Genomic DNA, 22,366 nt, shown 5'->3' with positions numbered 1-22,366 from the left:
AAGAAAGAAAGAAAGAAAGAAAGAAAGAAAGAAAGAAAGAAAGAAAGGAAGGAAGAAAGGAAGAAAGAAAGATTGCTTTCATCATGATACAGTTAAAATGAGGTGAAGCATTGTCAATGGGGCGGCAGCACCGAACATGATTCAGCCTTCCAGAGTCAGTCATACCCATTATCTCCATTATTAACTGTAATGAAACATAAGTATATTAAGAGAGTAAATACCATGAAATCACACATTTCCTTTTACAGTATTCATATGTGTTTCCTTTGCTCTTTCCATTGTTTAGGTATTTGTTTGTAAGCCATACTGAATCTGAGTGCATGCAGACAACTTTCTAACTTCAAAATACTTTCCTGATGAAAGAGAAATAACACCATCTCCCAATTCTGGCTATGAAAACCTATTAGGCATGGCTGGTTGGCGGTGGTGATGCCACTCCCTGTTTGTAAGGCTGTCCCTAAGCTGGATTGGCACATGACATAGAGGTCTGACTTTGGTTTCTGGCCCACTTCCAGTTTGAAAGGGTTGCTGTTCTAAACGAGATGCGGAGAGCCCTGAATTCGGAGCCAGGAGTGAAGCCTCCAGTAGCCTCTACCTGAAAGCCAAAACACAGCCCTGGGGTAATTAAGAATGCGTGGCCACGCTTTCATCTCCAAGACTTCCAGTGCTAAAGCCAAGTTAGTAAAGTATCAAATGGTTCTGTTGTCAGTAGGAAATGCCAGCCACATAGCAATGACAGAGAGACAGAAACCTGGAAAATTCTAACGCTGTACAATTGCACCAGTCCATTTGGAATTAAAAACAAATTTTTAAAAAATTGTGTCATTTTTCAAACCAGAACTACTTAAAGGACCACAAACAACTTCATCATAACGAAAATGCTGCAACTTTTTATATTTCAAAACTTAGACCCTGTATAATTAAATGTAAACAAAATCAGATATTTTCCTCTCGATTTACTGCATCATAATTGTTATTCAAACACATTTCTTTTGTGCAGTAAGAGATGGTATTTTAGGAACACTTCCAATAAACCCTAAACCTCCCCACCATTACTTTCCATAAATGCACGTTCTGAAATTTTTTTCTAACCTTATATTTGCATATAAATGATTCTCCCAGGTCTGCTCATGAATTGAAGTAAATAATGTAATTAAAGATCATCTACAGGTGTGTAGCTGAGATTCTTAATAGTGTTTTCTGTTGTCTGAGAAAACTTTGGCACCCTTGGATTTGTTTAGGTTTTGCTGCCTTCCCTGCTGTTCTCCGCTCTTTCTTGTGACTGAAAAGAACAGACCCCTGGAGACTTATCAAGGATGCTATTGTGTGTTATACTGGGTAACTCGAACTCTTCAGAAACAAAAACAACAATAAGGAGAATGACATATTCTCTGAGATGTGATGAAAGCTAGAACATTGGGAAGTTTTTGTACCAAATGGAAGAATAAATAAACATAAGTAATAAGCTAACATCTGTTCTCAGGATGAAACACAGCCAAGCGGAAGCAGCCACTCCTGACCCAAGCTGGCTTCTTCCCTTCCAGAAACTTTTCTCTCTTGCACACTTACTGCGACAACCCCATTATTTCAAAGCTGTCCTTAAATGCCACCTTCTCCGTGAAACTGCTTCAGCTAAATTAACTTCTTTTTGCCCTCAAACTTGCCCATGGTGCTTTCACTATCAGCACCCTCCATCTGGAGACTTAATTAATCTTCTTGAGCCTTGATGTTGTGATTGCAGTTACTTAATTGCTCCGTGGGCCGAACAGGGTCATTTTGTCCTCTATGCATTATACATTATAAACTTCTGGCAGCCCAAAGTGCCTCTTACATTTCTTTCATGTCCTTGGCAATGCCAAACACAGAGAAGGCTGACAGACTGGACTCTGGCCTGCTAGAACACAGCCATTCTGTTGCTATGGCAACTCGGTTCCTCTCAATCATATGAGACCCACAACTGTGACATTGATATTACTGAGTGGTCCTACTGAGTCAGGTGAGAAGAAACTCATGTCACCGCTACAGTTCTCCTCCGTGAGTGGGTTCTTGTAGTCCAGCCAACGATGGAAAAGGAAGAGCACTGCGTGACACAAAGGCAGCCACAATGGCGGGTAATAATAGTGGTAGTGGCAGCACTCTAGGACAAGTGCGTCCTAGCCATAAGAACTGCACTAGCAACTTGTCTGAAGCATGCATTAGTTTTCTCATTTGTAAAATGAGGATTAAATGCCGATAGGGTAGGAACTAGAGAGAGAGCTCAGACATTAAGAGCACTGGCTATACTTCCAGGAGATCCAGGTTTAGTTTCCAGTAGCTAATGACAGCTCACAATCGTCTGTAAGTCACAACTCCGGTACCAGGGGCTCTGATGCCCTCTTCAGCCATCCATGGGCACCAGGTACACACATAGCACGAGCTGCAGGGAAATCTGGGTGGTTAATGTGCTGAAGCTAGCATGAGGGCCACAGTTTGGATCTCCAGCACTCCCCACCCCCACTTAACGTCAGGTATACACAGTCGCCTGCCCGTAATTCCAGCCTCTGAGAGTGGAGAGCAAGCTGGCTATGAAGGGGCTGCCTCCGTGAGCTCTGGATTTGCCTGAAATGCTTCGCCTCCTTGGATAAGGTGGAACAGCAATGGATGACTCTGCTTATCAACTTCGGGCATCCATACGCACCTGTACCACACGTGTGCCCCACATATGTAAATAGGCACACACACATGCACATACTGTGTGCCCACATACACCTCAGTCACGTGGAAATGGAAGAAGAAAAATAACTGCAATAGTGATGGTTGCGATCATTCAATGCTCATTATCGTAACTCTTAACTTAAAGGCTTGAACTCTCTCAGTTCCCAGGAATCTCATGGCCATGCTTTCATCTGCAAGGCTTCCAGTGCTAAAGCCAAGTTAGTAACGTATCATTTTGTCCTCCATGGGTGGGTATGAAAACTGACAGCTGTGGAAACTGAAATAGCGAGATATCAGTAACGCCCCAAACAGGTCTTGGCAGGAAGGACTAACAGACTCCTCTAGTAAAGTGCTGTCTCCTATAGACTTAACCTCAGATGGTTGTTTTAAAGATGAACAAATAATACATTTAAAACGTTTAAATACATTTTATATTTGAACTTAACTTTAATGTTTAAAAGGCAGTTGATGCAGAGAAATCAATGAATGCCCGCTGAATTATCTTCATCCGCAGGTCATGAGCTAAATTCAAAGTTGTACAGCTAATTTAGACAAAAGTCAACCAGATTAATAATTTAGATTTGCTACACGGTTTCTACCCAGAGGAAGGCTGGCAGTATTATGAGAAATATACACATGTATAAAAATTCAGCCAAACCAATATTAAAAGCAATGCTAAAGGTTAGAGCCGAGGGTGCCAACTGCAGAATGCCTCTTTTTAACCAGCATCTTAGCCCATATGGGATGAGGAGGTGGCGTTCTTCAGGTGCACAAGATGATGTAGGTGCAAACACTGTGTAAGCCAGGCTTGCAGCACATTGCCGAGCCCACGCTGCACAGAACAAGCATGTCCTGCGAAGCTCCCGAGAAGCGCCGAAGAGAAAGATGGGCAAAGAGCAGGGCAGAGCTCAGCGAAGGCTTCACAAGGGAGGCCACTTTGGCATTCCAAAATGAGATTATCAATAATTCACTTGGAAATCCATCCTCCAGCTCAGTTAGGAGAATAATGATACAAATCAGAAACACTAATAGTATTAATAATTAATCGGTCCCACCATGTGTTTTAGGAACTAGAATGTTCTGTACATTAATTATTGATTCTTCAAACCCTCCGACTGGCGAGTTGAAGAAGCACAGGTCTGTGAATACAGCTCCAGTCATTGCTAGTGTATTTCTTTACCTGGATTCATTTCTGTGTGTTTCTTTTCCCCAGTTACGGAATGGAAGTGCATTCATTCCATAAACACGTATTTAACATATGATCCAAACACAGGGCTGGGACTCAAGGACCGTGCTGTGCCCCAGTCCAACAACCAAGGCAACGTGAAATGTGTGCTTCGCTTGAGAAAAAGACACTGGGTACATTATAGAGACATGACCGTTATGAAAGTCACTCAGAGGACAACATGGTCAATCGCAGAAAAAAGAAATGTTCTAGAGAGGTCCAGGAGAGCAATCATTCCCTGGATGTCAAATCTAACACTAGATTCCTCCAATGTGCTGCTTTTTCTAATGTTATTTCATATTTTTGGCTTAGAATTTCCTTTCCCTCATACGCAGGCCCTGTCTCTGATTTTTTTTTTTTTTTTTTGCCTCTGGTCTTCCATAGTCTCATCTCTTCTTCTTCCTCCTCTTCTCCCTCACTCACTCTTTCCTTCTTTTTTTTTTTTTTTTTTTTTTTGGTTTTTCAAGCATAGTCCTGGCTGTCCTGAAACTCAGTCTGTAGACCAAACTGGCCTCGAACTCACAAAGACCCAACTGCCTTTATCTCCTGGGTGCTGGGCTTAAAGGCATGCACCACCACCAACCAGCCTTGACATTTATTTCTAAAAGAGGGTGAGTTTCCTTGTGTTTCCGTGAACACTTGACTTTGGTTGATCCTCTTTAAGCAAATCCCTGCTCTCCCTATCTCATCCCTCTGCTCCCTCCCCATGGTATCACTCTGCCCCACCCATCACACATCATATTTCCCTTCCTACTTTCAAGTCACATGGGTTCTATTAGCCTTCCTGTCCCCTTCCTTGAAACCTCTTTCTCCTCTCATGGATCCCTATTTAGTGTCTAGACCTCTGCCCACACTCATTCAAACATAACTATTATATATATATTATACATATTATATATAATATATACTATACATATTACATAATATATGTTACAGGCTGAGGCAAAGGAAATAACTCCGTGGGTGAAGAGCTTGCTGCACAAGCATAGTGACCTGGGTTTGATCCCCAGAACCCAAATAAAACAGCTGAGCATGAGGGGCGTGGTTATAAGCCTTGTGCTAGCTAGGCAGAGACAGGCGGATCCCTGGGGCCTGTGGCACAGACGGCCTACCCTTCTTCGAGAAGCTTCAGGCTGATGAGAAACAAGTCTCCAAAAACAAGGTTGACGGCAGCTGGGGGATGGCACCTGGGGTTGATCTCTGATCTCCAAAAATACACTTACACAGGTGCAGGCACATCTGTACACATGTGCATGCGTGTGGCATACACACACACACACACAGCCACGAGAAGCTAGGATCTACACACGACAAAGTACGAATAGCATTCGCGTTTCTGAGACTGGGTTACCTCAGTATAGTCTCCAGTTCCATCCATTTTTTTTTCCTCTACAAATTTCACTGTTGCATTTTAGAGTGGCATGAAACTCCATCATATGGACCACATTTTTGCTATTTACTCATCTATTGATGGATAGCTCAGCTAATTCCATGTCCTTGCTATTTTGAATAGAGCAGTCAGGTATCAGGAAATGGCTGGCTCTTGGGCTTACTTCTGTCCTTCTTTACACTAGACATGTGCACGTTTATGTCTGATAGCTCCGCTGAGATCATCTAGCGAATGACAGCACTGACCACATAGACAGGACAGTGTGATTTTGAATGGGCAGCGATGTAATGCTGTCAGCGGGGGATAGTGTTTGATTCTCATCCTACAGGCTCAAGGGTGTGGGGTTATGTTTGACTAGTCCCTGGCTCTTTATGTAAAATAAATTGATACTGAAATATCATGTTTATCATTCACTGGCAAAAAAAAAAAGTCACTTCCACGATACAAACATGCTGTGCTAACTACTCTATCACAAACTTTTAAATGTGATTTACATTTCCATCTCCCTTGGCACTGTAGCGAAAAATCTCAACTCTAATAGCTTCCATTTGTATCTTTAAGTTTAGATATTCCCCATTCAAGAGTGCCCTGTAAGTAATTACACAGGAAACTGTCATAAAACTCTTTTGTCAAATCTATCCCCTGCTTGACTAACAGCACTAAACCCAATGTGGAGCCAGTGTGCACTGTTTTCTGCCTCTAGACCGTCTCTCCTGCACCAGTGGAGCCTCCTCTTGGGATGCCCCGACAGGCTCTTCCTGAGGCTTTGTGTGTCTTGTTTTATTTATCTCAACAGTGTTGCTGATCTTGTCCTCTAACCTTAATCCTTAAAACGTAATCCTCAAGCCAATCTGACATGACAGGAAATATTCACAGATGCTGAAAAAGGTTCAGAAGTGGCTAATGCCCAATCCCACAGTGGCTTATGCCAGACTGTCATTGCTACCCAAGTAATGTTATTTTGACTTCTGATTATTTTTAGTTTTAAAATATAGAAGAGGCTTTTCCAAATATTTGCCTTATTTATACATGTAGTAGTCATTAAAAAAATAGCATACAAAGAATTCGGTTTCATAGTGTTCTTCAAGCAAAATTTGTTTTTGCCTTTCCTCTCTGCCACATTTATGCCCCTTCCCTCTCCTTCTGGGTCCTTTGAACCTCAAAAAGCACCTTTCAGTTTTTACTATCCTGTGGGACCTCCTGAGCTCTCCTACCTTTTCTTAGTACCTCTTGTTTCCCAAGCCATGGTCCCCTATCTAGTTTAGTATTCTATGCGTACTCTCAAACTGCCTTATTTTTATACATACAAACACTTGTTAAGGCACCCTTACGAGAGCTAATACATGATTTTTGCTTTTCTGGGTCTGGGTCGCTTAATCTAATGTTCCTGCAAATTTCCCAAATTCATTGTTCTTCAAAGCTGCTGACTCTTAATCCAACACATCATTTCAAGATCCAAATATACTCTTTATCCTTGAGCTACCGTCTGCTTTATCAAGCCACCCCTCGGCACTTCGTAACATACAGCTTTTCGTGTATTACCTTGCAATGTCTACATTCTGAGTATCAATAATGCCTTCTTAAACAAACGTGGATAGCAATGACATAGGCTGGCATAAGCCACTGTGCTACTGGTCACCAGTCATTTCTGAACATGTTGACATCTGTTACATGCCAGGATTTCCTGTCATGTAAGATTTATTTATGGATTAAATCAATGAGCATGTGTAGGCTTGATTGGGGCACAGTAGATGGTACAGGAAACAACCATCATCACCTCTAAAGCTTTTCAAGGACAAGGAAGAACTTATTAAATGTTTCAGATCTATAACCCCATGGGCACCAACTTTGAGCCATGCACACAGGAGAGCTCACAGAAATGCAATGGACCAGTAAGCTGACCAATAAGCTGGCAGAAATTCTATCAACTATATTATTTTTAAGTTTATCTAGTTGTTGTTGCTATTATTATTATATTTTTGCTAGCTTTGCTCCTCTATTAGAAGGAATGACTCGTGCTCACTCATGACTGGCTTAGGGTAGGACTATCAGGACTGAAACTATCAGTTTCATTTCTCTACACTTTGCTCCAGTTGTAAATCTCAAGTGATACAGAAGTTGTTTTTCTTAGAAGAAAAAGAAATCCAGAATTTCAGTTTTTAAAGATTTTTAAAGTTTTATTTTATGTATATGAGTGCTCTGACTTCATGCACACCAAAAGAGGGAGTCAAATTCTGTTATAGATGGTTGTAAGCCACCATGTGGTTGTTGGGAATTGAACTCAGGACCTCTGGAAGAGCAGCCACTGCTCTTAAACACTGAGCCATTTCTCCAGCACCTAATCCAGAATTTCTAATTTTCATTATCCATAAATTTATCCAGGTACATAGCTCAAGGCCTGGGTCTGAGGACCAGTTCAGTTGTGAAGCATACAGGTGATGCTAAAGCCAGACAGGTTGGAAGACATCATCAAATATTTCAACCTTTCCCCTATTTTTAATATGTAATATCCAGACAGTTAATCTTTTTCTCAAAGCCCTAAATATTAAAAGAAAAATAGATGGAGCACTCCAGTTATTAGACACAGTATTTTTCTAGTAGTATTTGTACTACTTTTGTTTATTATTCAAATTTTGATCATTATCCATGACATGAATGAAAACTAGTCAGATGTGAAATATTTATAAGTGAATTAAGCAACACAAAAAGCTCCAAGGTTTCCAAATACAGAAAGCAATCCTTACTTGTTATTATATACTCACCACTCAAGTAACAAAATCTTTAATGATCTGCTAGCCAGCATTAAGCATAATTAAGCAAAACATATTTAAAAAATTATTTCAGTTATTTTTAGAGTCTGAATTGCATTTAGTCTCTAATCATTGCATAACATAACCATGAGAAATCCACTGAGCAATATGTGGGCCACAAATGAACAACAAACAAGAAATTAATCACACATAGAAGTATTAATGAAATATGCAGTGACGCTGGAACCAGACAGCTTACCATTTAATCACTGTCGTCTGCTGTTGGCTTTTCAAGCCGTAATAACCCACATTCTTCTCTCTATTATTTCAAACCATCATTGTTGTTTGCTTTAAAACTTTCAAACTCTAATCATATGTGAGTGTCTGTGTGGGGGTATGTGCATGTGCAGGTGTGAATGCTGGGAACCTAAGGTCCTCCGAGAAAGGTCCTCTTAACCACAGAGCCATCTCTCCAGCTGTCTGAAAGAAACGACTGTTTAAAGCAAAATCAGTCTCCAGCGGTTACAAGACACATGCACAAATACCTTCACACACACACACATAACACTTCTCAGAAGTGTCACATTAGAAAATTATCTTTAGTTTATTCCTTTCATGACCATGTCCAACAACTCTGCTTAACTAATTATAAAAATTTGCCATTGGAAATATTTTTTTAATTTAATTCCTCTGACAAAAATATCAGGCCACTATCTTCCTTTTCAGGATAGACATGGCACTGACTAGCTCATTAAGTTCCCCTTCAGCTAGAAAAACAAGGCAAAGAAATGCTAAGATGTAGTCTCCTTTCTTCTCCAAATCTACCATCTTGGACACACAGTGACCCCTAATCATTGCAAGGGGCAGGTTAAAGTCACAGTATGTCACTGGACTGATGGAATACTTCATCTGTAATTTTAAAATTATTACTTACTAAATGGTAATATTTTGTGTATATTGGAGTAAATTAAGCATATTATTAAATTACTTTCACTTGGCTCTTTTGATTTTGCTTTTTGATTAGGTTTGGTAATTTATGCTTTCAAGGGCTTCGGTTCATTTCTTCTAAGCAGTTGGGTTCATGTACATACAGATGTTCTGGGCTCTTTCTCATTATACATTTAATGACTAAGGCATTCATAGCAAAGGCCTATTTTTCATGTCTAATATTGGTATTTTTTGCCTCCTCTCTTTTTCCTTCTTAGTCTGGCTAGAGGTTCATCAATTTAATTGACCTTTTCAAAGAGCTGGCTTTTGGCTTATTGATTTTTCTATTGTGTTTCTGTTTTCAATTGTATTGATCGCTGTTCTTTGTCATCTCCTCCATTCTCCTTGCTTTAGTTTTAATTTGTTCTTATTTTTCTAGTCTCTTAAGCTTAGATCAATTTAGGGTATTTATTCTTTCCTAGATAAGCATCTAACTCCCTAAAATTTACACATGCCTTCTCCACGTTTTGAATTACAAATGTGGCCTGCCCTTGCAGTTAATATTATATATTCCTATTTATCTCTGCTCTAAGAAGTGTGACGCTCTAGCAAAGCATTTTCTTTTCAACACATTAATAAAAGTTTAATAGCTTATGGGACCACTGGACCAAAAACACTCAGGCACTCAGAAAGCAGTAAGCAATAGCCTTGGGTACTTTCGATTTCTCTAGTTCCAATTATGGAAAACTCGGGGTGTGTTTTGAGACTCTTCATGGAAAAAAAAAATTCCATAAAGTTGAATCTGAGGTATCCAGTTCTTCAGGTCCCTGCCTAGTGAGAGGGTACTGGGCTTCCTTTTGAGACAATCAGATCACCATCTGTCTGATGTGAGCTATGGAGTCACTCCTTTGCTGTCTCACTTTCCTAGCTCAAGCTAGTAGCTAAAATATGAAGTGGGGACTGAAGAGCCAGGGTCTAGCCTTACTCTCAGGGCCATGCTCTCCACCACTGCATTTCTCCAGTAAGTGGAAATGCCACAGGGAGGGGGAAAAGAGGGTGTGAATTCACCCCAACCACCTGAGTGAGACAAGAATATTTGTCCTATTGGTTCCAAGTCCAAGCAAGTTAGAAAGAACCCCCTCTATATTGTTGCTACTAACGTGTTTGTAATCCCCTGAAAGAATGAACATTTGCCACGAATTCTGAGGAATAAGCAGGTGGCTTTGGGGAGGAGATCAGAGTCCCACCGTAGTGGGACTTGTAGTTACCATGCTACAAGTACAGAGCTTGAGGGTACAGGTAATTTAGAAGATGGGCTTAAGTGTGGAGTCACAAGTTCACCTTAGTCCCCTGATGACGAACAGCTAGATGGATTCGTCACGTGAATGAGAGAGCCAAGTCAGCCTAAGATCCCTTAAGCTCTCTACACTTACACATCATTACATATTAAAGGCAAAGATACATTTGGGCTAATGCTAGTCAGGAAGGGATTGTATCCAGCAAAATAGAACAAAGAATTCCTTCATTTTCAGTTAAGTAGAATGCATGCTGATAAATTTTCCTAGACAGAAGGATCTGTCACCTTCCAGCTAGAGCTTGAAAGGCACATTGCTCTCCTACAATTAATCCAACCCAGCTCAAGTTAGTATTATATTTTATGTTATATAGATAAATTATATATATTATATTATATATCATATAAACTATATATTATGTTATATAAATATATAATATATATTATATAACATAAAATATATAGAGATAAATTATATATTATATTATATATTATATAAATTATATATTATGTTATATATAATATATATATTATATATAACATAAAATATAATACTAACTTGAGCTGGGTTGGATTAATTGTAGAAGAGCAATGTGCCTTTCAAGCTCTAGCTGGAAGGTGACAGATTATATAATATATAATATAGTATATTATATATTAGAAGACAAAGAGGGGAGATGACGTGTGATGTTCCATTACCTGCTCTCTGTAGCATAAACACATTTCAGCTTCCTGAACTGGCAGATTCCATCCTGCCTTTCCAAATCACAGACCAACAGCCTCTTTGTCATTGCCAATAAGAGCTATGGGCTCTATTTTCATTTGCTGAAGATTACATTCTTACAGAGGGCTGTCTTCCACATAAGTTCTTTAAGTGTCAGAGGCTGTAAGGTTATGAGGCCAGAAAAAAAATGCCAGTTGTGACTGAGGAGCCAGATAAGCAGGTGAAGCATTTGTGGGACAAGCTGACAACCTGAGTTGGGACCCCAGCCCCTGTGTGAGAGCCAATCAGATACAGTAGTACACATATCTCTCATTCCCGAGATCCTTCACAAGGATAGGAAGCAGAGGCAGAAGCCCCAGTCCGCAGGCCAGCTAGCCTGGCTTACACAGCACTGAACGACAAGGGATCCGTCTCAAATATGGTGGAAGGTGAGAAATGACATCCAAGATTATCCTCTGACCTCCGCATATGTGCTGTGGCTTGTATGTGCCCCCCCCCACACAGGAACAGTTATACGCATATACCATATACACACAAAATGCTCATGCACACAGCCTCACGCACTTGTAAACACACACCACATACACTCTCACACACCCACACACCTGAACTGTCAGGTACATTGCAAATATTTCTTGCCCACTCCATGGTTTGCCCTTTGAATTCATCTGCGGTGTCTGGACCACTCGTATTCACTTTCCAGGCAGTAACAACTACCTTCTTCATCAAGTGTTATCTGATTTCCCTGACAGAATCAATCCTTCTTCTGCATGTAATATCTTATGCATATCTATGTGTGTCGAGCTATAATTATTAATCTTCCCCTCCTGATACTGAAGCTGCAGGGGGACCCACCAGCCAAGTGTCGTCACAGATATAATCTTTGATGCTTGCTCATTTGTTTCTCCTTCGAGAAGCGTGTCACACAAACCTCACTGGCACTTCCACACCAGCTTCTGTTTTAAAGAAGGCTGGTCCTATTTCTCAACTCCATCACAGGAGGGACGAGTACTTTAAAGCATCTCTGCTCTACCAGAATCTCGCTGTGTAATAGATCTTCCCAGAGATCTCAGACGGGATGTCAGCGTCTCCTGCTACCCAGACATGGTCTGGTTCCTGCAGAAGTGAGGAGGCTTCTCTTTCTTACTGATTCTGTGTCAGGATACACAAATATGTAGATATACATGCTGTGTGCCTTATGTTCCCGGAAACCCTTCAGCTTTTGTCAAGGGTCCCAGTGTTTATTCCTGAACCAACAGCTAAGACTCTTCCCTCCTGTGTCTGCAAAACTGTCTCCCTCTATAATTTTTGTACCTCTGAAAATGAGCTCATATCAACATTTCCTCAATAATGGATAGTCTTTCAATTTATGCTTCACAGAAACAAGTCATGGACTCTCTAGAAAATGCTAAATTAGCATTTCTGCTTTGGCTGGACTGTGCTCCGTCATATTCAAATTCACCTGTTGGAAACATAAAGCCTCATGCAACAGTATTAGGGCCCTTTTGGAAGAGGCTAAGTTGTGAGGCCTCCGCTCTACAGATGGATGAACACCCATGCCAGTAGAGGAACTTGAAGAGAGACAATTTAGTCCCCTTTTGCCTTGTCTCCTGTGACGACACAACTCTCTTGTCCTTTGGATGGTGCTGCAGTAAGGCACCATCTTACGAGCTCAGGCTCAACTGCGAAAAAGAAATGTCTTTTCTTTATGAATTACTCTGCTGTGGTTCTCTGTGATAGTAGCACAAATGGACTAAGATCATCTCTCACATCCCCTTATAAGAACGGCATTTTACTATATTATCCACAGCGTTTTCTAGCTCTAAAGAATGCTATTCAAAATGAGCCTCCTGGGTCACTCCATAGCACATACAGTTCGCTGAAATGGAATATCTAGGAAAGGAGGCAACCAGCAAACTAGACTACTGTAAATGATACATGAAGGAAAGTCACCATGCAAGAATTTTTGTTGGTGGTTTTTTGTTTTTTTTTCTACAGAAGTTCCTCAGTGGCAAAACTTAAGTTTTCCAGAACTTCTGCTTTGTCCCACCTTACCTCACTGACCTCATCCAAATGATTAGATGCTTCCCATGACTAGAACACCAAGGCACAAGTCCACTTGCCATCTCCCTGTAATAGTGACAGGGAAGTCGACATCAAGATCAGGTATAGATCAAGATATTTACTCTCACTAATGGTAAAGAGGAACTAGAAGCTAAGACTGCTCTGGATTTCTTCTCACGCCTCCCAGATCTGGGTCCCACCTTGGGACAGGCAGGCAAGAACTGGGCTGGGGATACAGCTGTCATGGATTGAATTGTAGCCTGCATCTCTTCAGACCAGGTGGAGATGTCTGGTCTGGCCTGCAGAAGCAGAGAGAGGAGGGAACCCACAGCCAGAATGGGCCTCAGAAACAGCTCTCGACTTCCCTATGTTGGCCACTCCTTTCCCTGACTCTCACCAGCCAGGCAGCACATTTTCCTATCTTTGCCTGGACAGAAAGTAGAAATATCAACAGAAGACTCCCTCAGTAAGAACCAGCTTTTCAGGATTCCAAGGTAGACAGAGAACCAGCAGCTCTCCAGCAACCAACCCTCCAGGCCTCTGGCACTAGATTGGGGCTGTCGAATTCCTGGAAAATCTGGTTCTAATCTCAGCGAAGGAATTAGAAATAGCCAACAACAGGGCAAAGAAATTTGATGAGAGGTAAGGTCAATTGAGCAAAAAGCAAATAATCCTCTTTCTCCCGTGTGTGTGTGTGTGTGTGTGTGTGTGTGTGTGTGTGTGTGTGTGTACGCGTGCTCGTGGGGGTTTTAAATCTGGGCTGCTGCTAGGAGATGTTACCCTCATTTTGGGGTGTGTATTCCCTATATCCACAGCCACGTTGATTAAAGCAATCAAGGCAATTCCCTACAAACACCCACAGGCCAACCTGACAGAGATAATACTTGAATTGAGGCTCCTTGCTCTAGCGATTCTCCGTTGTGGCAAACTGACATTTAAAACCAACCATTGCAGCACCCAAGCTTATCATTTTCTACTAGGGGAAATATGTTAGTGTTTCCTCAAAACCTAAGCATGGAAATGCAATCCAGCAATTTCACTGCTACATGTCGACCAGAAAGAACTAGAGTTAGGTGTCCAAGCAAACACTGTACCCCAGTGTTGGTTGCAGAACAATTTACAAAAGACTGACAGGACACAATACATGTGCCCACAGACAGGCAATTCAACAAAATACAAGTTGAACATCCTTCACCCAAAAACCTGAAAAGTACTCCAAAAATTTGGGGTTGGAGAACTAGCTCGGTTGGTACAGTGCCCGCCGAGAACGAAGACAGGAACTCAAAGCTCCAGTCCCCGTGTAAAAGCTAGGCACAGGGACCCATGTCTGTAATTTAGTGCTGGGAGGTAAGACACAGGTGGGTGGTGGAGTCATTGGCTAGCCAGCCTAGACAAATCCAGAGCTCCAGTGAGAGAGCATGTCTCAAAACACCAAAATGGAGGGCAATGGCGGAAGACACCTGATGTCTTCCCTGGCTTCCACATGCACCTCGAGCACATGGGTTTATACAAGTGTACATGTAGCCACGCACGCACGCACACTCCTAGTTTGCTTTCTGTTGCTGTGACCAGCTTTGGGGAGGGAAGGGTGTATTTGGCGTCCTGGCTACAGCCTATCCCTGAGGGAAGCCCTGGTAACACATCAAGGGAGGAGCCGGTAGGCAGGAGCTGATGGAGAGGACTGCTGCTCACCAACTGGCTCCTCAAGCTTGCTCATCTCTTTTCTTTTTCAGTGAAGGGCCGCCTCCCCAGGAATGGTGGCGCCCACAGGCTAGGCCCGCCCACATCAATCATTAATCAAGAAACCACCCCCACCCCGCAGCCGATTTGCCTACAGACCAGTTTGATAGAGCCATTTTCCCAGTTGAAGTTCCCTCTCTCTAAATGATTCTAGTCTGCGTCAAGTTGACAACAAAACTAACCAGTAGGCATACTACTTCAGAATCAAAAACATCTGAGCCCAGCCATGACATAATGGATGAAAAGTTCCATACTGAACTCATTCCATAGGCCACAGTCAAAATGCAGGTGTACTAAAAGCACCAAATTCACCTTTATTCTACATGTAAAAGATACATCTAAAATATGTGAGTTTTGTACATCTCATTGGGTTCAATGCTCAAGATAGCCCATGCGAGAGTTCAAAACCCTAAAAACCGAGACGCTGAAACATTTCTGGTAAAGCATATTTACATATCGGATGCACCGTTGGTCCACTGTAGCATCCCCCATCACTCACTTATTCTTTGCTATTTATTAGACAAGAAGAAGTGAAATTCTTCTACAACATACATGCAAATATCACACGATAAGAGAACAATACCCGTAACGTAGTAATAACAAAAAGATAAAATATGTGACAATTTAATGGTTCAACTGTTTCAGCAGCAACGACCCATTCACTTGTTCTTTTGGATTAAAAAAAACAAAAAACAAAAAAAACAGAAAACTAGAAATATTTTTCCAGTGGTTTTTACATAATTCAGGAAAAGACAAAAAGAGGTAGGTTATTAGAAAAGAGTCATTCTGTTATTGTTAAAAGTGAATTATGCACACAGAAAAAAACAGAAAACAAGCCAGGTATGCAAAGTCAAATATATTATTCCATTTATATGTAGTGTCTAGAATAGGCAAACGCATGGATAGACAGACTATGTTGGAGGCAGAGACAATAATAGGAGTTACTTCTCAGGAGACACGGAGTTTCTGTTCGGTATGAAAAATCTGTTTTTTAAAATGCACAGTTGATGGCTGTATACTCCGAATGTAATCAGTGCTACTGAATTGAACACAGATAACTGGTTAAGATGGCAGACTTCATAGTGTTTATATTTTGGTTCAATAAAACACGTATTAAATACATTCTGAATAAATATAGCAGCTTAATGGCAGTAGTTCACGTTTTCCCTTGTTTAAGGGAAATTCGAATATGAGGATTTCGGTGTTACTCCACATGTGTTCTATTCACAACGGGCCTGTTTCTAGATGGGTAATCAGGAACAGGATAAAGACTAGCCACCCCAGGCACAAAGCTCATCTGAAGCAGGAACCACTAGACTTCTTTTGTAATCTCTCTGAAGGGCTGTCCTTCCTTCCGTGAAGGCTAATGCCACATGCCCAGGACAAGGGGCTAGGACCCAAGAATCTCTTGACACCATAGCGAGTTCCTCTGGACACTTAGAGATGCAGTTAAGAGGCAGACTCCAAGGACAGCAGCGTCCCAAAAGTCTCTCGACCTCTTCCTTTCTGCACCAGCTGTGGGACACAGGCAACAGCAGCTACAGGCAGGTCTGTACCAGCTCAGGTCCCCCTCTTCTCCTTCCTGGATTCCTTCCTTCTCATTGCAAATAACTTAGCACTGTGTGGGAATCAGCAGCCTCTGGAGGTTAAACCTTTTTCACATGATTGTTGTTACCACTGAAAACAGGGAGATATATATTTTTTCTTTTTTCTTTTCTTTTGGCTACTCGAGTGGGATGGTTAAGTACATCGCTGAAGGCAAAACAAAATCCCTCCGGGCACAGAGATCGCCAGCATTAGAAACACTAAGAAAAAGCATGTGCTTCCAGCATTATCCCTTATTCTTCATTATGAGGGTTTGAAATAATTTTCAGTGGAAGGCACAACTTAGGTTTTCCAGTAAATGTTCACATTAGTGTGATGTATTCATCATTAGCATAATAATTATGCCACGTTCCCCTTCAAAGGCAGAACATACTTCCACACGGTGTTACATTTGTCTTCCCCGATCTTCCTTTTGGAAGTGTGATGGTAACTGTTATTACCCTAATTTTTCAAATATATACCCTCACACTGGAGAGGATAAGTGTTATAATAGACCAGAAGGGCTCTACTCTTGACTCCAAAACCCTCCCAGAACTCCTTCCAAAATATTTTTCTCTATAATTGGAACATACTGCAGGGTCCATACACTGGGAAAGACTAGAATGAGCATTAAACATTAAATATGATTGGCTTCTTGAACTACTAACATCCTCTTTTTGAAAACCTCACATTATAATTAACTTGAGAGCAACCATTTTCTGCCACAGGTTAAGCTGTAATGACCCTGATAGCACAATAGGTAGTCAATTAGTTGAGATCCATTAAGAGCTTCAATTACCATTATTTTTAAGTTGGCACATCTGAAACAGACTCCAAATTTCTTGATAATTTCCTCTCTCTCTTTCTCTCTCTCTCTCTAAACAGTAAACAAAATTTAAAATAACAATACAGTTTGAAAGTCGGGCCTGATAATTAAACTGCTCGAGGGCTGAGCTGGCTAGGCTACTAGGAAACAGGTGGATGAGGGAGGGTATGAGAGGTGGCTAATCAGAGGCTATGACTGGATCCATAGGTGAAGCCCGAGGTTTTTATCTGAGCGCTTACAGTGTAAACCGGTTTGCAAGGAGAATGAAAATGACTCCAGATTCCACACCACATCATGATAAAACCCAATAGATTTTCCTTGGCGTCCTCCCTCTTTATCTTGCAGATAAAGACCTGGCGTTCAGAAGATTTAAGTAGTTAATCCACAGCCTGAAATCTGGCCTAAAAGAATCAGGTATTCAGAATCTAGAGCCCAAAGTGCCCTGAAAGGCAGATGGAGCCTGTTAAATGGAAGCCCTTTGTCCAGCTGAGATCCAGGTGGATTCAGATGCAGAAATAAGAGCATGGAACTGGGGAGGGCCACATTGTTCTACCTAAGAAAGCATGTCTTCTAGTCTTCTACTCAAAGATAATGAGAGATGAAAAGCCATAGTCCCAAAGGCCCAATCCGCCATCAGTCACCGGTCATGATTCATCAGTGAACCAGGAAATACCAGACAGCACGAGTTAGTGGGAACTGAGAAAGGAATGTAGTCTTAGGTCCAAATTAGGTCCACAACTATTGGCAGGTGCAGAGAGAGGAGCTGGGGACCCATGGACCATGGGGAAGCAAACCTCAGGAATGGACAGGGAACAGTATTGGGTTTCTGCGGTTGACAGAAGGTTCAAGAATGTATTGAAGCTTTTTTTGGTAACAGGAAGACTTTGAATTGTTTGTCAAGTCACATTAACTTGTGACATAACTGAAGCTAAACAAAGGTCTTTTGATTTTTGGTCCAACGTTCTTTCAGATTTGGTGTTGTTTCTTTTCAATATACACAAGACTTCCTGAATGACCAGGGCCTGCTACCTTGAGTGCCAATTCAGATCCCAAACCCCAGAGTAAGGAGCTGTCAAACAAGGGGGTAAATACCAGATTCTAAAGGTTGTCTTCTTCCGCACTGATCCCTCTTTCACCCTCTGGGTCATTTTTACCCAATTAATTACTTTTTTCACAGTCTAAAAGCAGATATAGGTTAGACTTGATTCTTGAGTTAGAAATAAAATATGCATTTCAGCCTACAAACACCACAGAGAACCAGTATTATTAAAGTCCAATATCACAGAGTATCCTGACCAATTCAGGACTCTGAATCTTCATCAACCCTTTTTGTTTTGGTTTTGGTTTTTCGAGACAGGGTTTCTCTGTGTAGCCTTGGCTGTCCCAGACGCACTCTGTAGAGCAGGCTGACCTCGAACTCACAGAAACCCACCTGGCTCTCGCTCCCCAAGTGCTGGGATTATCGGAGTGCTCCACTGCACCCAGCTTCATCAAGCCTCTCTGATCGTCACAGAGTTATCTATTTCCTTACACGTGAACCTTATAGCACAGAGTGCTAGCTTCATCCTTCCGTTCAGAGGAGGGCAGCACAGGATTTTGCACTCTGTCTGTCCTTGTCTTGGAAATGTTAGGGATGTTTCTCTTTCTGTTTATGTTCTCTACGTGAATCCCACAGATCATGAATCAAATGCTGGGATCTGGACCCTCCTAGTACAGGACACCATCTCCCCGGGAAAGGGCACTGTCTGCTCTCTGTCTTCTCTCTCACTCTCACTGAGTTGGCTCCTTGTAGAGCATGCTGCCTGAGAGTGATGCTCCACATTCAGGCGCCTGTAGTGTCTGCTCATACCCAAAGCATTAAACACAGAATGAAAAACACTATGACAGCTTTTCATTTTGCACTGAACCTCACAAATTATGTAGCTGGCTTTGCCCTTACTTGCCAAACCCCAATCAGTGTTAATTTTACATTCTTAACTAACTACCGTGCATTGGGTCTGATTTTACTAACAATGTCATCTGGTTTCAAGGATTCTTAATACTAAGCTGAAAATCGGTGTTTGTTTGTTTTAACGATTCCTCTAAATTGTTCTTATCAGAAGGTCACATTAGCAACAAAAAGGTCAGCTCTGATGTTGTGTGTTGGTAACTTAATAGAATGAAAAGGTAGTGGAGTTTGTTTTCACGGAGGTAGCCAGTGGAGGGAACTCTTAATTCTGAAAATACTTCGAAATATTGTCCCTCTCTATTTCCCATTGCACTAGGGAAAATTAAAAAAAAAAAAAAAAAAAAAAAAAAAAAAACAACACACAGCTTGTTACTTATTTCATTGTACATGTCTGTGTGTCTGTCCACATGTGTGTTCTTGTGGAGGACAGAGGTCATTCTTAGGAGTACCATTAACGTCTTTTGAGATGGTGGCTTTCACTGGCAGGTAGCTCACCAATTGGGCTGGGCCAGCTGGTCAGCAAACTTTGGGGCTCCTCCCATTTCCTGGGCTGCCATGCTTGGCATTTTTCCACAGGCTCTAGGGATCCAACCTAGGTCCTCATGCTTGCAAGGTAAGCACTCCACCGACCAACGGAGCTGTTTGTCTAGCCCTTGATGTTTCTTTCCTCTGCTGATGCATGAACATAACAACAGTAGTTCTTGCATTATCTGACAGCATCATATTATAAGGGCAAAGCCAGCAGCGGGACCAGGGGACCAGAGGAACGTGAGAACTGGCATCCTCCTCCTTTGTAGCGTTGCCTTTGCTTCAAATATGACAGTCTTACCTTAAGCTTGGCCAGGAGCAGCTCATGGTCATGAAGCAGTTTTTTTGTTTCGTCTTGACTGCTCCCAATTTCCAGGAGATTGGGCTGTGATTCAGCCAGTTGGAGTTGTACCCACTCGCCACACTAAAAATCAAATGTGAAATGAGCTTTTATTCTCTCTTGCCCTTCCCCTTTCCTCTCGTCTTAATTTTAATTTCCAGGCACTCGAAGAACACTTCCTCCTTCCACAGTGATGGCCTAACAGGTTGAAACCCAACAGGTCTGATACAAACCCATGCTTTGTTTTCTCTTATTCCTAGAATTTAAACAGTGGGTTTAAATTCTTTAAATTCCCAAGAGATATGTGCATTTCAGTCTTCATCTCTAAGTCACTGGATAAACCCACACAGTTGTACCCCTCACGGACAACTCTAGACCATCAGTGACACTTTACACAGGTAAAGAGGGAGCTTCACCATGGGCCAGACCCGGGCGTTTCTCCTCGTCAATACAGACTTTGTTCTCTGAAGAGACCTAGGTGTGTTTTATTTGCTGGAGTGTGGACTGTGTTTGGCAGTCCTGAGAAACAGAATCTGGTGAAAAAGACTTCCCCTCTCTTTTTAAAGTTTGTTCTCTGTACTTCTGACTGCCCTGCAGGTTACTCCCCAAGCATTGTGACTCAGTTTCCTCTAAGACTATTTTAAGTTTGCAAAAAAAGTAATGTTTACTTTTTAAAAAAGGCATAGACTTGCTTCTTCGCCTTCCCTGCTGGGATCTGCAAGTTGCCCAAAGCATCATTATTTGTGTGAGAGTGATCAGTTTTCACAATGAGGCTTTGATGCCCTGGCATTCCCACTCAAACCTCTGTGGGGGAAGGGAAGGGCACCTGAGCTAAGGTCCTGTTTGTTGTACAGGACTCTCCCAGCACTGGGAACTCAGCCTTGAATAGAACCCTAAATTCCAGGCTTCCACAGTGAATCGCTTTGTTCAAAGTCAAGTTCTGTTTCCTCCTACAAAATTTTCAAATTTTGCAGCAATTAAATTAAAAGCTGGCCTCCTTGCCAGCTTTTTTCTTTTTTTTCATTGTCAGGTTTGCTTTCATTACACATGAATATTTTTAGGTGGAAAATCATCTAAAGAGCAAACTTATATTCTAGAGGGTTTTTTTTTTCACAATTATTTCAGTCAAAGAAGAACAAAATCATGGAGACCCTCTACAACCCAAAGATGTGTGGCCAACTTTGCAAACAGCTAGACAAAACGTTAAGCCCCAAATGGCTGCACTTTCCTGCTCTCAAAGGCTGGTTTACCGTACAGTCTGTGGCAGTCTCCATCCCCTGAAAATGGGAGAAGTGTGCAGTGCTGCCTTTACCAGTGAAAACCAGTTCTGGGAGGCCCTTGCAGGAATCTCTGTGATTGCTGTTCTTCATCCTCCTCAGGACGGTGACCCACTCTGACCTTCCTCCTCCCATCCCCATCACACCCACTCAAAAAATCACAGGCACTGGCCTGCTCCACCAGGCTCTTCACCTGTCATTCCTGGACCTCTCTCCTACTGTGCTTTGCTTTTAAGGACCAAACTGAAAGTATTCGGTCAAGTTTGTTTGAAGTCTCAGCCCATGGCTTTCTAAGCTGGAAAGCAACTGGCAACTTGTAGAAACTTAGCAGCCTCTGTCACTGATTTAAGTGGTTGGGATCACTTGTTACTCTTCATCTGCTCTGTTCTGTATCTTGTGATAGTGGGCATTACCCTCCAGGGCTCTCAGCGCACCAAAAAGCTCCCCTCCCCCCAGCCACACAGAGAAAAGAAAGCTGTGAGTTTACCTTGACAACTGCTATGACAATCTTGGAGTCCCCAGCTTGCACGGCTACAGAGCTGACAGTGGTGGTGGAAACACCCACATGAGGACTTCCTCCGCAGGACATGGCACTTTAGAAGCAGGGTTTAAACCCTGAGCAACCTCCGAAAGGATGCTTGTCTGCTGCTCATGTCAGAAGGCTTCCATGGGGCTGCCGGGACTCATTCAGGGAACGCTCTCTGCTCACACTGGTTACCCAGCCAAAAGGAAAGAACAGGAAGTTAAAAATAGACAGCCCCATTGAGCTTATCGTGAGGGAGGGGGAGATGGGGAGAGAGAGAGAGAGAGAGAGAGATCGTACCAGCCACACCCCTAGTATGGTAACCGTAAGTGCCTGTTATTTTTGCCATTATCTGAAACTGGAGGGACAGCTTTGAGCGCTTTGCCTATCAGCTGATGTCTGATAGCTAATGGAAAAAAAAAAAAAAAAAAAAAAACTCTATCCTGACAACCCAAATTAGTTTTGCCACTGAAACTAAACAGTTGTAACTATGGACTTTGAAACCAGAAAGTCACTGACCTGGATATCAATC

The 22,366-nt window shown here is 42.0% G+C and overlaps 1 protein-coding gene across 4 annotated transcripts in view; it reads right to left on the bottom strand.

The window, feature by feature from the left end:
• Ccdc141 (coiled-coil domain containing 141) overlaps nucleotides 1–22,053 on the bottom strand; it is a 169,216-nt gene extending 147,163 nt beyond the window's left edge. For all 4 annotated transcript variants that reach the window (XM_055600779.1, XM_055600780.1, XM_055600781.1 and 1 more), the window contains exons 1-2: nucleotides 21,799–22,053; nucleotides 19,996–20,118 (exon numbers count right to left, since the gene is read on the bottom strand). In XM_055600779.1, coding sequence (XP_055456754.1) covers nucleotides 19,996–20,118; nucleotides 21,799–21,900 — 225 coding nt within the window. In that variant the 5' untranslated portion in view covers nucleotides 21,901–22,053. The remainder of the gene's footprint in view (nucleotides 1–19,995; nucleotides 20,119–21,798) is intronic.
• Between the last annotated feature and the right edge of the window lie 313 nt (nucleotides 22,054–22,366).

This window comes from Psammomys obesus, unplaced genomic scaffold, assembly GCF_907164565.1.
Source record: "Psammomys obesus unplaced genomic scaffold, mPsaObe1.curated_primary_1811, whole genome shotgun sequence".
NCBI lineage: Eukaryota > Metazoa > Chordata > Mammalia > Rodentia > Muridae > Psammomys > Psammomys obesus.
This window is presented reverse-complemented; position numbering and strand designations above follow the sequence as displayed.